At 54.7% G+C, this 22,165-nt stretch overlaps 1 protein-coding gene across 1 annotated transcript; it reads left to right on the top strand.

The window, feature by feature from the left end:
- Positions 1-2,441: 2,441 nt before the first annotated feature.
- On the top strand, positions 2,442-21,013 carry ADRA1D (adrenoceptor alpha 1D). Its single transcript, XM_032859118.1, has 2 exons — positions 2,442-4,559; positions 20,346-21,013. Exons 1-2 carry the CDS (start codon positions 3,443-3,445, stop codon positions 20,942-20,944), a joined length of 1,716 nt encoding a protein of 571 aa, XP_032715009.1. The 5' UTR covers positions 2,442-3,442; the 3' UTR covers positions 20,945-21,013.
- Positions 21,014-22,165: the final 1,152 nt, after the last annotated feature.

Raw genomic sequence — 22,165 nt, 5'->3', positions numbered from 1 at the left:
GGGCACTTGGCTGAACCACATCTCCCCCTTGCTTCTAAGTGGGAATGTGGACTCGGACAGAGGTGTTGGGTGTGGCTCCTCAAATGTCCACATAATCCCCCACACTCCCTCTCTGTTCATTGGGCAGCGGGATGTTGACAATTTAGAAGAGGTCTCCAGGATCCTGGAGAATTCCCAGGCTCTGGGGAAAAAGGAGAGCCACGCATTGGAAGGAGCGGGGATCCCTGAGTTGCCTCATGATCTGTCCATGAGCTCTGCCAACCAGGGACATCCACACTGGACGTTGAGTAGAAGAGATTTAAAGTTTCATTGTGCTAAGCCGCTGGCGTTGCTTATTACAGCTTTTAACCTACCACAACTAATCTTTGCCCCACTCGGGGACTTTTCCATGCTAGTGTGTCTTCCGATTTTGTCCAATATCCTGCTTCCCAGCTTATTTCCGCTCCCAAAGAACATAAAAAGAAACAAAAGTCTCTCTCTTAGGAGCAGAAGCAAACACAGCTGCAAAGCTAACAGCCATTCCAAGGGTCTGCAGAGCTGTTCGCCAGTCTCTGAGTGGGATATTGTTCTATTGGCGCCCATCCCCAACCTCAACCATCTCCACTGTGATGGGAGATAAAATCACTAGTCTCCAACTCCATTAATTTTAAGCAAAAATTAGCATAAATTGTCAAATCATAACTGGCCTCAAGTCCCCAGCAGCCCCAGTTGATCAGGCTGGGAGGAAAGATTACCAAGTATCTCCTTACAAATGACATCCTTTCCCCCACATACTCCCTGACCCAGGATCACTGAGAGGCACCATTCCTAAACACCAAGCTCTGCTGTCTTGCGGATGAGAGATGGTACCCCCAAGCCTTGACCACAGGAAGTAACTGGGCTAAATGATACAATTAGGGGTATCAGGAAGGTTTAGATTGTTTTAATAGTCATTAGCAAGTTCTAGCTCTCTTCCTAATGCTTAGAGACCGTTTCTGCCATTTGAATGTGAGCTCCAGGAGGGACTTTGCTTTATTCAACATCATATATGTGGTTCCAGTGCCCGGAACTGTTACAAGCATATAGCTGTTGTTTAATTTGTGTTGAACGGACAAATAAAGGTTGGTAGGGTGGGAGGGAACTGAGGGCTGCTGGTTCCCCCCCAAACAGGATACCCATCAGGAACGCCTTCTCTGTCCGCATTCTGTCCCGTTCAGCATTCTGTCTCGGCAAGTGACAACCTCCTGCACCGTCTTCAGGAGAGGGGAGGAGGTTCCAGATCTCCTCCAACCCCTCATGACTTCTTGAAGGAGCTAAAGTCCAGATTTATCAGCCTAGGAGTTAATTTCTCTGTTGGGGGATGAACTCCTCCTTTTTCTCCATGCTCGCTCTAAAGGGGTCTCATAAAGGAGGGGAGAGAAACACAGGTGCTAGGGATCCATCTTAAATCAAGACTTGCCACTGGATTGCAAAGAACTTAAAGACCAGCAGGGTCACCAGGGCTCCCCGGCTATTCATGCCTACTCTCCTGTAGTCAATTCTCAAAGACCCAAGTAAAAGATGGAAGATGGAATGGGGAAACTGAGGGCCTTGGAAGAGCTGTTTCTAAGCTTGGACTCTAAGAGCTTTAGCTTCCGGGCTGGGGAGGCCAGTATAAGACAGGTGTTACCCATCTCTCAACATTTGCACCGTTTTCTGCTTTTTCTCCAAAGAACCTTCCCACCTAGTTCTCTCCAACCTCCTGCCTCGGTCATCCATGGCCAGTGGGTGCCAAGGCTCTGAGTTCTCTCTCCACCTCTTCCCAGACAGCTCTCCAAATGGACCCTCACCTCCCTGGCACAACTCAAGCCTTCCTCATCTAGCACCTACATGGTTCTATTATCTTCCCTGCAATTCCCTTCCCCCTGCTACCCAACATGCCCAGCATGGTGCCCTGGTGAGTAACTTTACGGCAGTCAAATGAGTGATCTCTTTCCGTCTCTTCCTACCCAGTCCCGATAGTTAACAAGAGGCTCCTCAAAGCCAACCCTCCACCTGTGTCCCCCATTCAAACCAGCTCCACACACCCCCTGCCCTCTGTCTTCCCTGTCCAAATCCTGGCCTGCCAAGTCCCACACAGCCAACAAACCCAGTCACTGCTCTCGGGTCTTAACAATGTACTAATTTAATATTCACATCATTAAATAGACACTACTCTTATCTATTCTTATCCTCCTTTTACAAATGAAGAGCTGAGACATGAAGAAGTCAAAGAGCTCCTAGGGTACATAGCCCAGATGTGGAGCCAGACATTCTGCCAACCCCCCACTCTGTAACCATCAGGCCAAGCGCCCTTTCCCACCCTCCAGCACTTCCTCCTTCCCCAGAAGGCCACTTATTTGTGTAACAAGGAAGTTTTATTCCGATATCTGATACGGAGTCAAGTAACAATGCCGAAGTTGGTAGACGTAAACCAGTGGGTGGTGGGCAGGGTCCATGAGAGCCATAACCAAATGGATTCTTGTTCCTTTTCTCATCACAGACCAGCAGTGGCACCTGATCCCTCCCCAGGCTCTCGCCACTCCACCGCACTGGACAGAGGTGTTTGAGACCCTCGCCTGGCCTGTGGCCAGAGAGGAGTAAGGAGGTGCGGCAGATCCCCCCAGGCAGTCCCAGGAGGCGACCGCCGCCGTACTGCGCGCTCCGGTCCGCAGTCCGCAGATCCCGGGTGCTTGCTGCTCTCTGGCGGCCGGAGCCGGGAGCCCGGGAGCCCCGGGACCCGAGAATCGCGCCGTCTCCGCTCCGCGCGCCCAAGGGCACCAGCGAGTGACCGAGAGGCTGAGGAAAAGGGCGGGAGGAAGGGGGATGTGGCGGAGGGGAAAGGGAAGAGGCCCGCGAGGGGCGCGGGAAGGGGCGAGTTGCTGACGGCGAGAATCGAGAGGGCGGTCGTGGGTACCCGCGGCAGGGCAGGGGTGGGTGCCGCGGGGTGGGAGCGGGCGCCAGCGCCGCGACCCCTCCGGACCCCGGAATTGCTGCTCGCCCAACTCGCGCTGCCCCTTCTCCCAGCGCGTGGGGCGCCCCCTCCCTCGGCGCCGGCCGCCCCCTCCTCCTTCCCTGCGCTGCCCCTCCTCCGTCCCGCCCCCCGCGCCCGGTCGAGAGCGCCGCAGTGGCTTTGCCTGCACTGCCCGGCCCCTGAGCCGCCGCTCTGCCCGCTCGCCTGGGCACGCTCAGAAAGCAGCGCGCGTCTCCGGCCCCGGCTCTCCGGTCCGACTCCGCCGCCAGCCTCGGGAGCCCCGGCCGCTGCCCCGGCCGGCCCCGCTCCGCTCGCGGACAGCGGCGCTGGGCGCTACAGGAACTCCGGCAGGACCCCGACGGACCCGCGCGCCGGGCTGCAGCCGGAGCCCCGCGGCTATGCCCGGGGCCCCTCTCCTGGCCAGCCGCCTGTTCTGCGCCCGGGCCCGGCCCCCGACGGCCGCGCGCTGAGATGACTTTCCGCGACCTCCTGAGCGTCAGTTTCGAGGGACCCCGCCCTGACAGCAGCGCCGGGGGCTCCAGCGCGGGCGGCGGCGGGGGCGGCGCGGGCGGCGCGGCCGCCTCGGAGGGCCCGGCTGTGGGCGGCGTGCCGGGAGCCGCGGCCGGCGGCGGCGGCGGCGTGGTGGGCGCGGGCGGCGGCGAGGACAACCAGAGCTCCGCCGGGGAGCCGGGGGGCGCGGGCGCGGGCGGCGAGGTGAACGGCACAGCGGCCGTCGGGGGGCTGGTGGTGAGCGCGCAGGGCGTGGGCGTGGGCGTCTTCCTGGCCGCCTTCATCCTCACGGCTGTGGCGGGCAACCTGCTGGTCATCCTCTCGGTGGCTTGCAACCGCCACTTGCAGACAGTCACCAACTATTTTATTGTGAACCTGGCAGTGGCCGACCTGCTGCTGAGCGCCACGGTGCTGCCCTTTTCGGCCACCATGGAGGTCCTGGGCTTCTGGGCCTTCGGCCGGGCCTTCTGCGACGTGTGGGCCGCCGTGGACGTGCTGTGCTGCACCGCCTCCATCCTCAGCCTCTGCACCATCTCGGTGGACCGCTACGTGGGCGTGCGCCACTCGCTCAAATACCCCGCGATCATGACAGAGCGCAAGGCGGCCACCATCCTGGCCCTGCTCTGGGCCGTGGCCCTCGTGGTGTCCGTGGGGCCCCTGCTGGGCTGGAAGGAGCCCGTGCCCCCTGACGAGCGCTTCTGCGGCATCACGGAGGAGGCAGGCTACGCCGTCTTCTCCTCTGTGTGCTCCTTCTACCTGCCCATGGCCGTCATCGTGGTCATGTACTGCCGCGTGTACGTGGTAGCGCGGAGCACCACGCGCAGCCTTGAGGCGGGCGTCAAGCGAGAGCGGGGCAAGGCCTCCGAGGTGGTGCTGCGCATCCACTGTCGCGGAGCCAGCACGGGCGCCGCGGACGGGACGCACGGCCCACGCAGCGCCAAGGGCCACACCTTCCGCAGCTCCCTGTCCGTGCGCCTGCTCAAGTTCTCCCGCGAGAAGAAGGCGGCCAAGACGCTGGCCATCGTCGTGGGCGTCTTCGTGCTCTGCTGGTTCCCCTTCTTCTTCGTCCTACCGCTTGGTGAGTGACCCGTCTCCCACCAGCCCCTTCCTTTGCTCCTTGAGCCTGCGGCTTTGCCTTCCCGGCACCCAGACTGGGATGGCCTTCCCAGGCGGAAGGTGACTCTCCACCTGGGCACACAAGGTTGACTTAGCAACCTCCCTCGTGTCTTGGGCAGGTGCGCTTTGTGGTCGACAAAAGAGAGGCCCGTCGTGCTTGCAGGATTCGTTTTGCAAGCTTTGAACTTCTGTCCTTCCCCTCTCAATGTCCATGACAAGCCCAGGGTTTTTTTTTCACACTCCCAAACCCCTAAATATAAGAGATCTGTGGCATCTGTGCGGAAGTCTGCTCCATAGGATGTGGTCAGCAGTGTACATGTTCCTCTAAATACCCCACCCAGCGCGCACACACACACACACACACACACACACACATTCACAGACACAAATGCCAGCACCCAGTGGTGGGGGCAGAGTGCATGCGGGTGCCCCAAGCCCGTACATCAGCAGACACTCGAAGCCACCTGCTTTCTCCAGGAACTCACTCAGTTTCAGATGGCCAGGAGACCCTCGCTTCCTGGTGTCTGTGAATGCACTGGGCTCTCACTTCTGAAATCTCTTCTTGTAGGTGGGGAGGGGGCTGTGTGGGATCAGAAGGAAAGGGATAGGGACAAATTATCAAATGCAAAGTTAATATCGTTCATCATTGCTTCTGACATTGACTGAGTCCTTTAGCTCTCTTGAGAACTTTCCTGTTTCTCTCAGCAGCTTCCCTGTGGTCCTGGGAGGTGGGCGGCTGTTCTCAGGGGCTTTGTCCCACCCCCTGAAGGTCCCTCCTGGAAACCTCGGGGCCAGGTCAGCATAGGGAGGAGAAGGGGAGCATCGTCTCTGGGGACGTATTTGCCCTGAGTCATTTTGCCCATGGCTGCAACCTCAGCCGGCTCAAGCTGGGCCTCCCCTGTCTTTCCCAGGCGTCGCTCCTTCCACACTGTGCAGCGGAGTCGGGAAGGGGACAACGGCTTCCCTCCTACTCCCCTGCAGGCCCTCTCCACACAGCGGCCATGGTGAACTTATATTATAAATTAGAGTGTTACTGTCCGCTAAAACCCCTCCATGCTTTCCAGCTGCCCTGGGAACAAAATCCAGACTCTCCACCATGGCCTGTGAGAGGGTGACCTTCAAATTTATTATTGTCCAAACCAAAACGAGATGTTATGAATATTTATGCTGGGATCCCAGGCACAAACCGGGACAGTGGGGGCAAACCCGAACATGTGCTTCCCCTCCTGGAAGGAGGGCCCCGGGTGATAGTCTCATGGCTTTGCTTCCCTGCCCCTTGCTTGTTGCATGCTTTGGCTTCTCTAACCCTATTCCGGTTCCTTACCTATATCGAGCTCCTGCTCCTGCACTTGCTCTTCCCTCCATCTCACCTGCCCTCCACAACCCCTCCTGGCTAACTTTAGGTCTCCCTTTAAATGTCCCCTTTTCAGAGAGGTCTTCCCTGATGCCTCAGCCTCCGTGTGTCCTTCTCTGGTCTCTCTCCCTTGGGGTTCAAGTTTCTCTTTCTTTACTGTCTCCTGCGTGCTGCTTGTTTGGTGTCCCGCCCCTGCACTGGCCCCAAAGCTCTTCAAGGGCAGGGCCTGGGGTCATTATCAAATCCACAGTGCTGGCACAGTGCCTGGCATATGAGGAACAATGTGGCACAACCAGGACCACAGGCTCTGGCACCAGACAGCCTGGGTTCAAATTCCAGCTTTGCTCCAACTGGCTGTGGAATTTGGGGCAAGTTCCCGAACCTCTCTGTGCCTCTGTGTCCTCGAATAGAAAATCAAGGTCGTGATGATGGTAGCAGTGCCCACCTGGGGACCCGCCGTGAGAATTCAGGAAGCTGCTGTGTGTAAATCTAACCATTGCTTGTCACGAGCACCCTGCGAGCTAATGCTTTTGTAGTAGTCACTCTGAGTACATCACTGACTTGAAAATCAGCCAGCCAGAAACTGCTGTGAGGGTGTAGGGAGGCATGGACACTAAGCAACACACTTGGGGGCCAAGTAGGCAGGCAGGAGAAAGTCAGTGTGTCCCCCACTCCTTTAGAAACCTGCCCCAGATTTAGTACCCTCTCCACAAAGCTCCCCACTCAGGCTCCTTTCTCCCACCAACCAACCCCTGTCTTATCCATGCCCACCATACCCCACCCTGGGTGCCCTCATTCCCCCCCGCCCCCCACTTCACACTGCCCCCGCATAGGGAATGATCGAGCTGTGTACAGAAGGCCACCTCCCATTATGTTCTTTTAACTTCTTTTAAAATTTCCAGTTACAGAATGATGCACAGATAACGAGAAAATGCTAGGCCGAGGGTCCCTGTACCCATAATCACCCATACAGAACAGCTGTTCACATGTTCCCATATTTGCCTCAGATCCCTTTCTCTGTTTCTCTTTTCAAAGAAATAGAACACAGACAAAAGTAAGTTCCCTCCTGCGGTCCCTTCCTCCTCTGCTCCCTCCCTCCCCAGAGGTAAACCTGGAGTCTGTCACCCCATTCATCTCTTTATACTCTTACCGCAAATATCTGTATCCATAGTAATGTAGAGTATTGTCTCGTCTGCCTTTAGGGTGTGTAGAATTGGCAGTATGCTGTGCACACTGTTCTTCAGTTTGCCTTTCTCATGCAACATTACCTCTCTGAGATTTACCTGGGCTGGTTCGTGGTAGCAGCAGTACAGTATTCCATTCGAGAATATTCCATGGGGTGTTACACAGTCTTGTGCTGAGCATTTGATTTTTCATAGTTTTCACTGTTCCAGTCAACACTGCAAAGGGCTCCTACTGTTTTTGTTTTCTGTTTTGGGGTTTTTTGGTTTGGGGTTTTTTTGTTGTTGTTTGCGGGGGGGTGTTTTGAGGTTTAGAGCATGTGCTCCTCTTCCAGGAAGTCATCCCTAAATTTCCATGGCCTTTGGCTCTTTTTCAATACCTCCATCTCTGCTGCTCCTCACACTTGGCGTGGGGCCCACCGGCGTGTCCTTGTCTCTTCTTTCCTACCAGTCTGGTTTGTGCCCAGCCTCCTGAGCACCAGAGCAGAGCCCAGGGCCACGGGTGGCGCCAAATTGAGTGGACTCTGGCAACAGTGAGCAACCAGGACAGAGGCCAAGCAGGGAGACAGAATATTCCGATCTTGCCTCTGCCATGGTGTGGCTGGGAGGGCGGGGCCTGCAGTGGGGGTGGCGGTGGCTTGAGGGCTGTGCAGAAAGGAGAACCAACCAGGAGGTCCTGAGACCCCCCCAGTACTGGGCCCAGGCCTGGGAGAAGGGAAGTTCCTTTGAAGGAGCAGGGACAATTCAGAGCATCAACTCTGGGGAGGAATGTGGAATCCAAGGGGCTGGCATATGCTGGTATGGGAGTGCCAAGATATGGTCAGGGTGGAGGAGGTTGAAACCTTAGATAAAGGGGACCAAGAAGGGGGTGGTTGCCAAAGCAGGAGCATGGGAACAGAAAGAGGATGGAGAGACAAAGAGAAGAGCGGGGCTAGGGGTAGAGCTTTGGGGAGCACCCACTTTGAAGGAACCAGAAAGAGGTCGAGAAGGGGACCACCAGAAAGAGTGGCATCTCCCTCCTCCTGGACCCTTGTTCCAGGTGTGATGAGCACCAGAGGTGGAGGGCTTGAGAAAGATCAGTGTGTGCCAGCCAGGGCTATAGCCCATGGAAATGAAGGCACCTAGTAAGGCCACAACCCAGGGGTTGTCCAACAGATCCAGGGTGCCCCTCCCCCCTTGTCCACACTCAAAACCAAGTAGAAGCACGAGCCACAGCCGCAGTCTGTCACCTGTCTGACCCTGAGACGCCAGGGTCAGGAAGGAAGGTATTGGCTCCTTCCAGGGCACCCAGGGAGCTGTGTGTGGATGCAAGACGCGTCACTTGCCCTCATGAGGGGGTCCCCACCTGCCTGAGCCATTCACTCCATCAGCGTGCCCACACCCCCTGGTGTGCCCAGGACAGCCCGGTTATGCCTGCCGAGTGGTATGATTACTAGCAATGCTCCCCCTTCACCCTCAAAGATGTTCCAGGCTGAATGACAGAATATAGGGTCACCAATCCTTGGGGCCTTTGGAGGAGGGGCTCTTGGCAGCCCTTCCCAAGACAGGCAAGCAACCCCTGCTCTCACCTCAGCAAGCTGACGTGGAACTGGGTGCCTTAGAAAATCACAGGATGTCATGTAAAATCCCTTCTGACATCTAGAGGAACCCAAACTTACAGAATGCACATATGGAGAGGGGCAGCAGTTCTGGCCTGCAGACTTCCCTGGGGAAAGGGGGTTTGGTAGGGGTGTGGCGGGTAAGGGCCCCTGATTAAAGCCTCTGCCCTAGGACACTTCGTGCTGTAGGCCTCTCACCCCCAGAGGTCTGGACCAGCCTTTGGGGGCAGAAATCCCTGCGAGCAAGAGGGGAATAGAGAAACTGGGGAGAAACCTTGCCCCAGCAAGTGCCCATCTGCACAAGAGCTCCCTTCCTCTCCCAGGCACCTCCAGATGCATCTTCTTTTGTGGCTGTCATGGCAGTGACACTTCACTGCATCAGGCTCAGATGCCCCCTTGGCCATCCCCAGAGGTGGAACTGTCCCCTGGAACACACACACACACAGACATGACAGCCCCCCCCCCCATTATTCCTGGGCTGCACTCCAAGCTCCCTTCCATTGAGCAGGTCACTGAGCCTGATTGGCCTCCGAATGTGCTCGCTCGTGCAAAGTAGCCTCAGAGGCTCACAGCCCATGGCGCCCTCCCAAACACACCTCAAGGTGGGCAAGCTGTCTAGAGGCTGATGTCAAGTCCTGGGACAGCCCAGCTGCTGTCCCAGACCCCACATCTAGCCATCTGTGAGCCATAATTGGGCCTCCTTCCCGGCCGGTCAGTCTCGGCCCTGTGATATCGCCACCCTGCCCACCCCTGGATTTAGTTAGGGGCTCCTTCCTGCTCCCCAAATATTCTGTACATGCTTTGATCACAGGACATTGTAATTGCTAGTATTCTTACACATATCACAAAGCGGCAGGACAGAGGAAACTATACATATACGGACGTAGAAAAGTAGGGGGGCCTGTGGCCTGGGAGGCATGAAGTGGAGAGTCCATGGCAAGAGGAGTCCCGAGATGAGACAGGATGCCATCAACAGGTGGAGTAAATAAATTGTGCTGTGTTGTTAAATTTGTTGAACTACTATACAGCTAGGAAAAATAACGCAATGTGGATGGATTTCAGAGACACTATGCTGGACCAACTGAGCCATATCTGAAATTAAAAGAACACAATCTACACGATTCTGTGTATACGAAGTTCAGAAACCAGCAAAACTAGTTGATGATTAAAGTCAGGTTGGTGGGTATACGTATTGGCTGGAAGAGGGAGCAAAGAAACCTTCCGAAGGGTTGAGAATGTTCTAGATCTTGGTCTGGGCAGGGACTACATTAGCATGTGCATATGTAAGTCATCAAGCTATACTCTTAAAACTTTATAACTTGACTGTCATTATCCAATGCCTAAATTAGAAAAAGAGAAGGCGGGAGGAGGCAGAAGACAGGCTCGAGCCACGCTGAGGAGTCGGTGTCCAGACTGGCAAACACGTGTGGGCAGCCGGCTAGAGGGGGTCGATTCCTCATGTGCATCTGAGCATTGGCCAAATGCCAAAGGACTCCTCTGCAAATGTTCCCTGAGGTCGCACAGGGGTCTACAGTCACAGGGGGACTGGTAAGGGGTGCTTGGTGGCAGGTCCTCAGCAGTGCCATTAAATATCCCCTGGCCTGAAAGCCTGAAAAAAGGGCTGGCATCACATCTCCTAACTGTGCCTTTGTGACACCTGGCACATAGTAGGTGCTCAGTAAACATATGTAGAAGGTGGAAGTGGTGGATCCCATAGCCTCTTCACATCCCCCCATGCCAAGGGTCTGAGTGGTAAAGTGCACTACCCCTCTTTCTTTTTGGTTTTCTTTTATTCGGATGAGAACACTTAATATGAGATATAAGCTCTTAGCAAGTTTTGACGTGTGCAATGCACTATGTTAACTGTAGACACAGTGTTGCACAGTAGAGCTCTAGAATGTATTTATCTTAAGTGAAACTTCATTTATGCTGATGGATCAGCAGCTCCCTAGCCCCCCTCCCCCCAGCCCCTGCCATTGTTCTCTCTGATTCCAAGGACCCAGCTTCCACAATGTCAACCCAAGCCCAGCCTTGGTGCATCCCAACCTCCACCCACCATCCCAGCACTGAGGATTATTCTGTTTTGTTTTGGTTTGGTTTTGAGGGTTATTTTGAAGAACATCCAGAAGCCTTATTAGTTCATCTGTAAATTCTTCAATATATATTTCTAGAACACAAGTTTTTTTGAAAAAATAACCACAACCCATTATAACACATAAAAATAGTTGTTTAAGGGCAAATATGGTCTTCCTAGTGTTCAGATGTTGCCAGTCACCTTATAAATGTATCATTTGTTTGACTCAGGATCTGAGAAAGGTACGTGTGTTGCATGTGGTTGATTTGCCCACTTGGTCTCTTTAATTGGTAAGATTCCCCTTCTCCCACCTTTTCCTTGCAATTTACTTAGTGAAGAAACCAGATCATGTGTCCCAAACAGGTGCCCATGGTCTGGAGTCTGTGTCCCCGTGGGGCCATTCAGTGTGTCCCTCTGGTCCGTGTACTTCCTGTGAACCGGCTCAATCAGAGTAAGCTTCAGTGTCTGGGCCAAGAACTCTTCCCTTTTGTGCTGTTACGAGTGGTCAGCGGCTCAGGTACCTGATAAGACATCTCAGGCTCTGCTCGTACTTCTCTTCCTCCAGAACCTGGAAGCAGCCATTTCTTCAAAGAGCCTCGGTCCCTTTTAGTGGCAAATGATCATTTAAAGATCACCGTCTGAGCTCTCAGCTGCTCAGTGAGACTGAGTTGGCCCCTGAATTAGCAGACAGAGCTAGTACATTTTATTTTTTTGTAAAAAAAAAAAAAATACACCACTGACAGGATGTACCTAGGAGCCGCCCCTCCGCCCACATCCCCCCAACTGCAGAAGGGCATCCAGGGCCAGACAAATAGTTTTCTGCCAGCCCCACAGAGTTCATGGGTCCTAAGGCAAACACGGGGGCACAGGATTTCTGATCTATTCCCAGTCCATCTTGAGCCAGAGTATCCACCGATTACCTCTCACCATGGAAAACTGGCACTGCAAGGAATTCAAGAGAATTGGCTTGACACAGCTGGCCCCATGGTGCCCTCACATCACCCCTTCATGTTCTCAACAATCCATCAGAGACCAGGCCCCTAGCGCGGTCACCTCTTCCTGACAGCCTTCCATGATTGTGCCCACTTCAAAATGGCCTTATCTCCTACCACTCTCCCCTTCCCCTTCTCTGTTCCAGTGATCCCAACTTCTTGGTTGTCCTCCAACATCTCAGGTTCCCTGTTGCTTCAGGGCCTTTGCACATGCCCTTCCACTGTCTGGCATTCTCTTTCCTCACGTTGATGTGTGGCTCAGTCCGCCCTCGGGGTCTCTAGGTCTCAGCTCAAGTGTGCTTGATTAGAGAGGTTTATTTGACCCTTTACAGTATATAGCAAAGAGGTTTGCAGGCAGCAGACGTCCCAGGCTCTCTTGGCAGAGGAACTACTGAGCTTCAGCGTCAGAGCCACTGAGCAAGCAGTTGAGAGAAGGGGGAGAGAGAAAGGCAGCATGGGGCGGGGAATTCCTTCTCTCCCAGCCCTCCTGGTGAGAAGACACCTGACTATCCAGGAGAATGTGGTATTTCTAACTGCACTCTATCTCTCTGGCCAGAGAGAAAGGCTGCCTGTGAATAGGAAAGTCCCCAGTGATGGAATGGGTGGGAAAGGGGCAGGCTGGGGTGCAGCCTGATATTTCATGGTCGGCTGCATGTTATGAGCAAGCCTGGCTGTGAATTCTGACTTTCTGCCAAGAACAAGTTCCCTTCTGGTGGTGCCAGAAGAAAGCTGTTAATCACACAGCCCGCCCCATGGCTTCACAACTGTCATTCCCCAGCGAGGCTCGGCCAGCTCGGCCTCCTCTAGCCTAACCAGCATCTCAGTAGCATCCCCATCTCCTAGACCTGGACATCTCTGGTCCTTAGGAATGGAGACTGGCTTGGTGATCATCAAGGCTGCAAACGCAAAATCTCACGGCTGCCTCAGTTTCCCCAACAATGTGTGGGCCTGGCTGGCCCAGCCAGCATGCCACAGAATGAGCCTACCTGTTGACATAGGAGAGAGGCCCTTCCTTTTGTGGCTAGTGGCTACCCAGCCCCACTCAACATTAGGTTAGACTCCTGACCAAGGTGCCCCAATATGGGAAATGGGGGAAAGCAGATGGGACCAAGACTGATGGGACACTCGCATAAGAGCAAGGCCGAGAAGAGAGAAGCAAGCAGGAGTTGGGTCTGTGCTCATCTCCCACCTGTGTTCTTACTACTCCTCATAGGTGCCTAGAAGTGATCCCTCAGCCCCCGCTGAGGGTCAGGCACCTCTGGGTCAGGCACCTGTGTTAGAGGCTGGTATGAAAACAGCCATCAGTTTCATTGCTGCCTTCAAGAAACTGATCATCTAGGAGGGTAGATAGAGCAGTAACAAATTTTATTAAAATGCGGGCTTGCATAAAAGAGCAGGTAACCCAGGCTTGATGGGGAGGACGCCAGCCCCAAAGCTCGAGGGCTGGGAAGGACAAAACAGTTGGGGCCAAGCAGAAAGGCAGAAGGAGCCCAGCCCCCTGTGGGAGGACCTGCTCGAAGCTTCATCCCTCAGCTTGTGGCCAAATCTGGAGGGGAGCGTAGACAGCACTGGGTTCTAAAAAGCCTTGACTGCAACACAAGAAAGCTTGGGGTTAGTCCTCAGACCCGCTGGAAGCCACTTGCAGTTTTCAGAGGTTTAAGGAGAGAAACCAATTTTAGAAAAAGCCTCCAGCAGCTGTGTGTGGAGTGGAGAGGCCACAGGACCCTTGGGGGCCATCGCAGCCATGCAAACAAAATGAGATGCCAGACTAAGCAAAAGCCTCAGGAATGAGGTGAAGGGAAGGACCCTGCTAGAGAGAAAATCGAAGGCATCTGGCATGATGGCCAGTTGGACACGGAGAGTAAAGAAGAGGGACTCACTGAGCAAACTCGGCAAGTGTCCAGCACCTACTGTGCGTTCAGTGTGCTCAGGAGGGCTTCAGAGCCATGGGAGTGTAGTGCCAAGCAAAACAGGCACAAGTGCTGCCCTGGGGACTTGGCTGCAGACAGAGATGCTGGACAAAATGAAAACTCAAACAGTACGGGAGGAGGTGGGTAGGTGCCACGGAGAGCAATAGCCCCAGTTGAGGGGGATGGGAAGTGCTGGGTTTGGGGAGGGCAACTCAGTTTTACGTGGGAAGCCAGGGAGACCTCACTGCAAAGGTGAGCACACGAGCCATGTGGATATCTGGGCAAAGAAGGTGATGAGGAAAAGCAAGTGCAAAGGCCCTGTGGTGGGAGTGTGTCTGGCATATCCAAGAAGTAAAATGGAGGGCAGGATGGCTGGATTAGAGTTGGGGGGTTAGGAAGAGAGGATGGCAGAGGGGTTGGGGGGCCACATGTCGAGCTGTGTAGGTTGTAGGCTTTTACTGGGAGGGGGAAGGGTAGCTCTTAGAGGGTTTTGGAACCTAAGGAGTGACTTGATCCATTTTTTTTTAAGATTTTATACATTTATTTTACAGACCTCTGTCTGTAGAGCAACATCTCTATCACAAGTGGGCAGAGAGGAGAGAGGCAGACAGAGAGAGAGGAAGAAGCAGGCTCCCTGCTGAGCAGAGAGCCCAATGTGGGGTTCGATCCCAGGACCCTGGGATCACGACCTGAGCCAAAGGCAGAGGCTTTTACCCACTGAGCCACCCAGGCGCCCCATCCATTTATATTTTTAAAGAATCGCTCTAGCTGCTGGGTTGAGGATAAAAAGCAGGGCATAAGCACAGGGAGGAGGGTAGCTCTTGTGTTCTGATCTTGCGTCCTTCCTCTCTGCCCTTGGTGACTCCTTTCTGTAACCACTACCCTCATCATTGTTCTGCAAACATGCCAGGGCCACTGCAGGGCCTTTGCACTGGCTATTCTCACTGCCTGAAAAGGTTTTCCCCCCATATGTCCACATGCTCTATTCAGCCCTTCACTCAAATGTGACATCCTCAGCAGGATGTCCTGCTTTCCTGGCCACCTTATCCAAAATCTATCCCACCCCCCACAGACACACAAATACACACCTCCTATCTTCTTTCCCTGCTTTACTTCTCCTTAGCATATTTAATTATCTGATATGTTTGCATTTTCCTTGTTTATCCCACGTCTTGCCAGCCTTGCCCAGTGAAATGTAAGCTTCATGAGGTCAGGATAAGTGTGACATGGCAGTAGACACCCAAGTGGAGAGGTCTGGGAGGCAGTTAGACCTGAGTCTGGAATTCAGGAGAACAGTTTGGGCTGGAGATAGAACGTAGGGGCATTATCATCTGAAGTCGGTATTTAAACCCATGAGCTGGGATGAAATCACCAGGAGAATGTGAAGGGAAGAGATTCCAGACTCTTCTGAGAAGGGCACTCTTACATTTAGCAGTGGGGACGTGCAGAAGCAGCAGCAGAGGGCACGGCTACGGAGTAGAAAATCCAAGAGTGTGGCACCCTGGGAGATGAGATGGCACTGGGTGAGACGAGAGGAGTCCGGGGGGATGAGATCCGTGTTCGCAGGACAGGAGGAGCAGGGCTCTACAGCAGAGCAGCAAAAAGCAGGTGGGGAAGGGAAGTAGGCAGGTGTGGGCAGAAAAGAGAGGATGAGGTTGTAGCCGAGACCCAGCAGAGAGGGTGCAGATGGGACCGGGGCATCCTCTTGAAGGGGACGGATGGATGGAGCGTACCACCACACAAGGAGGCATGCTGACCCTGGGCAGGAGAGACCTCCTTCTTACTAAGGAGGCGAGGTGAGGGAAGCTTGAGCAAGTGCGCAGCTTCCTTGACTGCTGTTTCCTCCGTGAAATGGGAAGTGATCGGCGGCTCCGGAAGAGGCAAAGGGGTGGAGTAAATGCTCAAGGAGATGGTGCTGGACTTGGTGAAAGCAGGCTGAGGGTGAGGAGCAAGGTCCCTGGAAGCCCCAGACAGAGCTGAGTTCGGGAACCCTAACATATTCAGGGAGTGGGTAAATCACTCCAGAGTTCAAGTCTGGGTGAATATGTACAGCCCAAATCCAGAAGGATGTGGACATGGGAGGGTTGAGAAGGATACAAGGGGTGGGGGTGGGGAGGGTGAGTGACTAGGAGACTCAGCTAAGCCAGGATGATAGGAGAAATCCAAGGGCGTCAGAAGGTCCAAGTGCAGATAAGAAAGAGAGGACAAGAAGCTGCAGTCGCAGTGGAAAACAGCTTTTAAGTGAAGAAAGGAAATGCTCAGGTTTATCTTTTAAAAGCCCCCCCACCCCAGGGGCGCCTGGGTGGCTTAGTTGGTTGGGCATCTGACTCTTGGTTTGGCTCAGGTCATGGTCTCATGGGTGGTGGGATCGCCCCGCATCAGCTCCAAGCTCGGCTGCTTGGAGGTTCTCTCCCTCTGCCCCCTCTCCCCTCGCTCCTGCTCTCTTTCTCCCTCCAAGATAGAGGAGTGAATCTTTAAAAATAAAAATAAAAATAATAAAAGGATTATTTTTATAATCCTATAATCAGACCAGGGGGTGGCATAAAGGGGAAGGACATTCCAGGACCAACAGGAGTTGGTGATGGATGGGATGCCGGGTCTGACCGAGAGAGGGGTTGGAATGTATGAAGCGCCAATGATGGGCCAAGTACATGTGGAGAGCTTACCATTTAGAGATGAGATAGGCATGCGGTGCCTGACTGGCTTATCTGGGAGGAGCATTTGACTCTTGTTCTCAGCATCATGAGTTGAAGCCCTACATTGGGTATACAGATTACTTAAATAAATAAACATTTTTTTCTTTTAAAGATAAAGTAGACAGGAAACTGAAGGTCGCCTGCTATGTTCTTGGCACTTAGACGTGAGAAGATGTGCTATAGGGAAAGTACCCCTAACTGTGGGGTTGGGAAGGGTCGTGTGCAGAGGGCTTCCAGGTGGTGGTGTCGCTGGAGCTGGCACTAACAGGTGGAAGGAGGCAGTCCAATCCGGGAAGAGCAGGAGCAAAAGCACCCAGGCAAGCCTGGGGAGGCCACTGTGGTCAGAGGGCGGCGAGAAGTCAGCGCAGCCATTCAGCTGAGGCACAGGAAGACGAAAGACTGCTGAGGGAAGTAGGAGCCATAAGAGAAAGGAGAGCAAGGGTGTGAAGCGGGGAGCCAGAGGAGTGGTGGGAGGCTGAGGGAGGCTGCCCCACACAGGCCTCTGTTTCTAGTGACAGTTGCCAAGTTGAGTTAGAGGGACTGGGCTTTCTGCCGGCAGGGAAGGCTGTGGGAGAGGGTGCCAGGTCAGGGCAGGAAAGGGGGCTGTCAGGCACTGAGGGACGGTGGCCTTGTCTCAGAGCCCCCAACTGCTTGTTGGGGCTTTCCTGTAGCTGGGCTCAGGGGCTGGCACAAGTGGGTGCCAGGCCGCTGGAGAGAGAGGAGAAGGCATATAGGCAAGGTTGGCCTAAGTAACCACAAGTCACAGGGGTTGGGGGAGCAGAAAGCTGGGAGTGGCCGAAAAGGGGCTTGTCCACTGATGACCCCACGGCTGGGTGGCATTGCAGGGACAATGCCCATGAGCCAAGTGCCCATCCTCAGGGGTCTCGGGGCAGCTCCCCATTTCATCTATGCATGCCAAGGGCAGGGATGCGTTCGCAGTCCCCTCGGACCCCAGAGGTCTTGGCCAGAGGTTCAAGCTGATGAGAGAGTGTTGGGCGGATGGGCAGGACAGCAGGGAGACATGGCAGGGCAGACTGCAGCCCTCTGAGCAGAGGTGACTGTGAGGCTCAGAACTGCCCCCTCATGAAGGGGACAGAGGTGCTGTTCCTTGTGAAGCCGGAACCCACGCACAGGCATCTGTATTTTCGGGACAAGATGTCTGCGCACAGTGGGCAGAGAGCACGTGGAACACCAGATGCTGTCAGTGTTCCCTCCATGCCATCCCCTGGACCTTCAGGCCACATCAGCCAATTTCCATCCCAACACCTGCCCGCATCTTTGCCCAGGGCCTTTCTCCACCCACCCAAACTCTCATCATCCACGCACACAGCAGGCAGGAAGCGTGGGAAATGAACACCTCGGGGAGCAGCACAACCCGTGCCTGATGAATGAGGGTGTAGACACCCCGCCTCCCTCACCCCGCTGGTGGGACCACTCTGAGGTTCCTGGACTTCCTGGTGTCCCAGAGCTCCCAGTGGCATTGCACCCCAGTTGCTCAAAATGAGCAACTTGCCCTTGAATCCTTGTCTCGGGGTCTGCTTCCAAAGCCCAAAGTAAGGCAAGAAGCTCAGCAGGACAAGGAGGAAAATCTGGGGGCAGGAAGGCTGAGTGTGGATCCCAGGTCTGCAGCAAGCTTCTGCACAGGTTCCTTGAGCATAAAATAGAATAGTGTTTATTATGGCTGAGGGCATCCTCACAATATGCTGTGTCGCCCACAAATCTGAGCAAAAACCACGCCGGCAACAGCGCTGTTCGGCCGGCTCCGGGCTTGCAGCTGAACGCATAGCCCGCTGATTTGTCATCCTGGGCTAAATATAAAAGAACCGTGGCCTGAGTCAGAGTTATTTTCAGCACTGTGTCTTACTTTGAGGCCACCGAGGGATACTATTCAGAGGGCCACCTTCCTCGGGGCTGAAGTCAACCCTGGTGGCCCCCAGGGCCAGAGACAACTGTCTAATAACTCCACTCCCAGGGGGAAGTTGCCTCCTCAGCATATGCTGACAGATGCCCCCACCTCCCCCAAACCCACCAGGTCTTGGCTTCCGTTTCTGGCTACTCTCCAGATCCGGGAACTGGTCTCTTCCCAGGGCGGAGCTGTCCTCCCTCAAAAGCCACCCAAGAGGGAGAGGGGAAGTAAAGCAACACTAGTGTTTATTAAGAGCCTGTGAAGCTCTGCGCCCTGAAATGCGTGAATCTTCACGACATCCCTTCCAGAGAACTGTTAGTGGATTTCGCAGAAAGCGTGAGACTTGCTCAGGGCTACGTGACTGCGGTCTCAATGGCTTGTGCCTCGTGACACTGGGCGACTCTCCTTCTGCCACTGCCACCGCCACCGTGGGTCTTGGCACCGAGAATTCTCTATATGGTAGGAGGTGGGTGATGGGCAAGTGCTCCCAGGTCAGAGAGGGGGGTCGTGGTGCCTCTGCCCCCTCAATAGGGGACCTGCTCTCATTTCTCTGGGGGCCAAAGGAGGAGAGAGCATGGCCCAAGATTTGTCAAGGCCCCCTGGCCCTGGCCCACTCAGTCTCACAGGCACCTGCAACTTTTGCCCCTGGTGGGATGTCCCTGTCACCATCCCCTCCCGCGCTGCTGCTGAGGATGTGAGAACGAGAGTGGCTTTGGCTTTCTGTGTCATGCATGCCCTTACGTTTTGTCAGGTGCCTTTTGAAGACATGACCCCTCAGGTCAGTGATGGGGATGACAGGGGAGAAGTGGGCAGGGAGGAGGATCTTTCTGACAGAGCTCAGGTTCTAGTGCACGCACCCCTACCTGCCTGGCACTCAGCTCCCTCAAAGCTACCCCCAGAAGCCCTCCCTGACCACTTCCCCTGGGATGGCCCCACTGACCTCTGTTCCAACAGCCATGGGCATTGTGTTTACTGAGGCTTAATTCTAGGCTCTTGTCTCTCACCTGCTTGAAAACATCCATGGCTCCCAACTACCCACAAATACATGTGGAAATTCCCAGCACTTCAGGCCCTTTACCATCTGTCCCAAATGACGTTTTTCTTGGTGTATCCCACAGGACATTCCCAGGCCCCCAACTTGTACTCCTTTTGCCCACCTGTCCACTCCTCTGCTGTCTCCCTCTGTCCCTCCTCATCTCACCACACTCCTGTCCATCTTCTGAGAACCCTGGAAGCCCCCCGGCCTCCATGCTGAGCACTACCATCACCCTGTCTTCATTTCCTTGATAGTTTATGCACATGGGTGCTCAGGGAATGCGGCCATGCTTGATGTGAGCCCAGCACAGTGCCTGACATGGGGCAAGCCTTGGTCAACATTTAATTCAAAGGTGCTTACCCTTTTAGTGCCCACAGACAGCCCTGCACATCTGGCAAAGCTTGGCAGGGGGCCCTTCTCAGGGTTATGCTTTCAAATGCATAAACTAAAATAAAAGAAATTGCAAAGAAAACTGATTTGGTTGAACACATCAAAATATTTGTGAATGAAATCTGTGAGTAAGTCACTTGCTTCTAGGTTAGGGTAGTAGAAGGATCTAGGGGTGCGTTCGGATGTCTGTCGTTTGCAAACAGTGAGCAGCGTGGACAGCATTTCAAAGCGTCTGCAACAACTGAATGTGACAGGAAAATATCTGGCAGGAACTGCTCATAGCAGGTCGAATCCTAGAAAACTGCCAATCTTGCACCCGTTTTGAGCTCCAAGAACCGTGATTGCATATGGCTCCGTCTCCTCCTGCACAGGTTTGTTGCCGACACTCGTCTTGAGGGAAATGAACAGTATCGGGTAGAAGTGAGTAAAATGGAAAATGATTTTTCCTCATCCAAGTTCGTGGACCCCTCGAATTATATCAGGGACCCCTTGGGAAGAGAGACCTTGAGAGACCCGAGTTCACGACGCCTTTGCGCCCAGGGGCTACCTAGGCTTCCCTCTCCCCAAGCCTCCGTCTAACAGGCGTGACTCTCTGTCCCCCCCTCCCCCAGGCTCCCTGTTCCCGCAGCTGAAGCCGTCGGAGGGCGTCTTCAAGGTCATCTTCTGGCTCGGCTATTTCAACAGCTGCGTGAACCCGCTCATCTACCCTTGCTCCAGCCGCGAGTTCAAGCGCGCCTTCCTCCGCCTGCTGCGCTGCCAGTGCCGGCGTCGCTGGCGCCGCCGTCCCCTCTGGCGCGTCTACGGCCACCACTGGCGGGGCTCGACCGAGGGCTCGCGCCCTGACTTTGCTCCCGGCCGCGACGCCGCGCCCCCTGGGGCCCCGCTAGCCCTCACCGCGCCCTCGGCCCCCGGCTCCCCCGACACGCGGGAGGGGCAGGCTCCCGTCGCCGGTCGTCGAAAGCCGTCCTGCGCCTTCCTCGAGTGGCGGCTGCTCGGGCCGTTCCGGAGACCGACCACCCAGCTGCGTGCCAAGGTCTCCAGCCTGTCGCACAAGATCCGCGCCGGGAGCGCGCGCGCAGAGGCCGCCAGCACCCTGCGGGCGGAGGTGGAGGCGGTGTCCCTGGGAGTCCCCCACGACGTGGCCGAGGGCGCCACCTGCCAGGCCTACGAACTGGCGGACTACAGCAACCTCCGGGAGACTGATATTTAAGGACCCTGAGCGAGCCGAGGAGTGTGCTGGGGGAGGAGAAAAGGGGCTGCGGGTGGGGGAACGGGGGTGGGGGGCTGTGAGGGAGGCTGGCTTTGTTCAAGAGGCCCGGCCGGATCAGGGACGGGACACTGATTAGGGCGGCTGCTGTGGGGCCTCCCCGAGGAACTGAGGCGGGGGAAACGTGAAAAGTTGTGGCCCCCTCCTAGACACGGGTGCCTGGAACTCCTCCTTTTGGAGGAAGGGGCTGCGGGTTCCTGGGGGGGCCCTTTGCTCCCAGTCGTTTGAGAAACACTGCCCCATCCATGCCCTGAACCCTGGACAGACAGCCTCAAGTGTGGCAAGGCAGGCCCGCCCCTCCTCCTGGGGCAGAATGGGCGCAGAGGCCCTGCCTGGCTGTCCCCAGTCCTCCCCTAGGAAAAAAGTCAGTGGGACCAGGGCTTCTCAATGGACGCAATTTCTCCTTACTGCCTGGAGGAATCCAGTGGACCTGCTGCCACCATCAACTTGGTGGCAGATTGGATGACTGTCCTACAAGCCTGTTGTATTTACCCATGGACCCACTCCCCCCTACAGAGGCTCCTCCACTCATACCCCATCACCTGGCCCTGGCCCTCATTATCTCCCAAGGGCCTTACTGTTTACACTCTGTACATAGTGCCTGTGCCCATCACTTCTTGCCGGGATCTGGAGCCATCAAATGGGGAGAGTTTTATTTGTCATTTTGAGACATATTTATTGGTAAGAGTACTTCTATTTTGTCCAAACTGTGCAAACAGTCCCTCTTTAGCTTGTAAACCCATAAAGAACCACCCTTTTTTTTTTTCCCTAAACTCCTTCAAATTCTAAAGCCCCACAAGAGGATAGATTGGGTCTGCATTCACCTTTCTAATTTCAACTTAACTATCTCTTTAACTGATGGCTGCTATCCTTTGGGACTTTCAGCATGACCAAAGGAGTCAGGGATTTTGTTGGCTTTTAAAATTTACATGATTCGTCTTGGGAACCAAATAGTAATCATAAGCATAAGTTTTTGCTTTGTCAGTCTCCCCAGATGAAACTGTGATGCCCTGAGGGCCTCAGTGAGGAAGGTGGCCATCAGTTAAATGGGTGAAACATGAAAAAATATACAAGCCCAAGTAGACAAGTATACATGGTGAGTGAGAGAACACCTACCTAAACCATGCTTGTTGGTTTTGAGTGAAATGTCCAACACTTGCCGCA

The sequence above is a fragment of the Lontra canadensis genome, unplaced genomic scaffold (assembly GCF_010015895.1).
Source record: "Lontra canadensis isolate GAN:19392208 unplaced genomic scaffold, GSC_riverotter_1.0 scaffold16, whole genome shotgun sequence".
In the NCBI taxonomy this organism is placed as follows: domain Eukaryota; kingdom Metazoa; phylum Chordata; class Mammalia; order Carnivora; family Mustelidae; genus Lontra; species Lontra canadensis.
The sequence above is the reverse complement of the archived record's forward strand: the minus strand, read 5'-3'. Positions and strand labels throughout refer to the sequence as shown.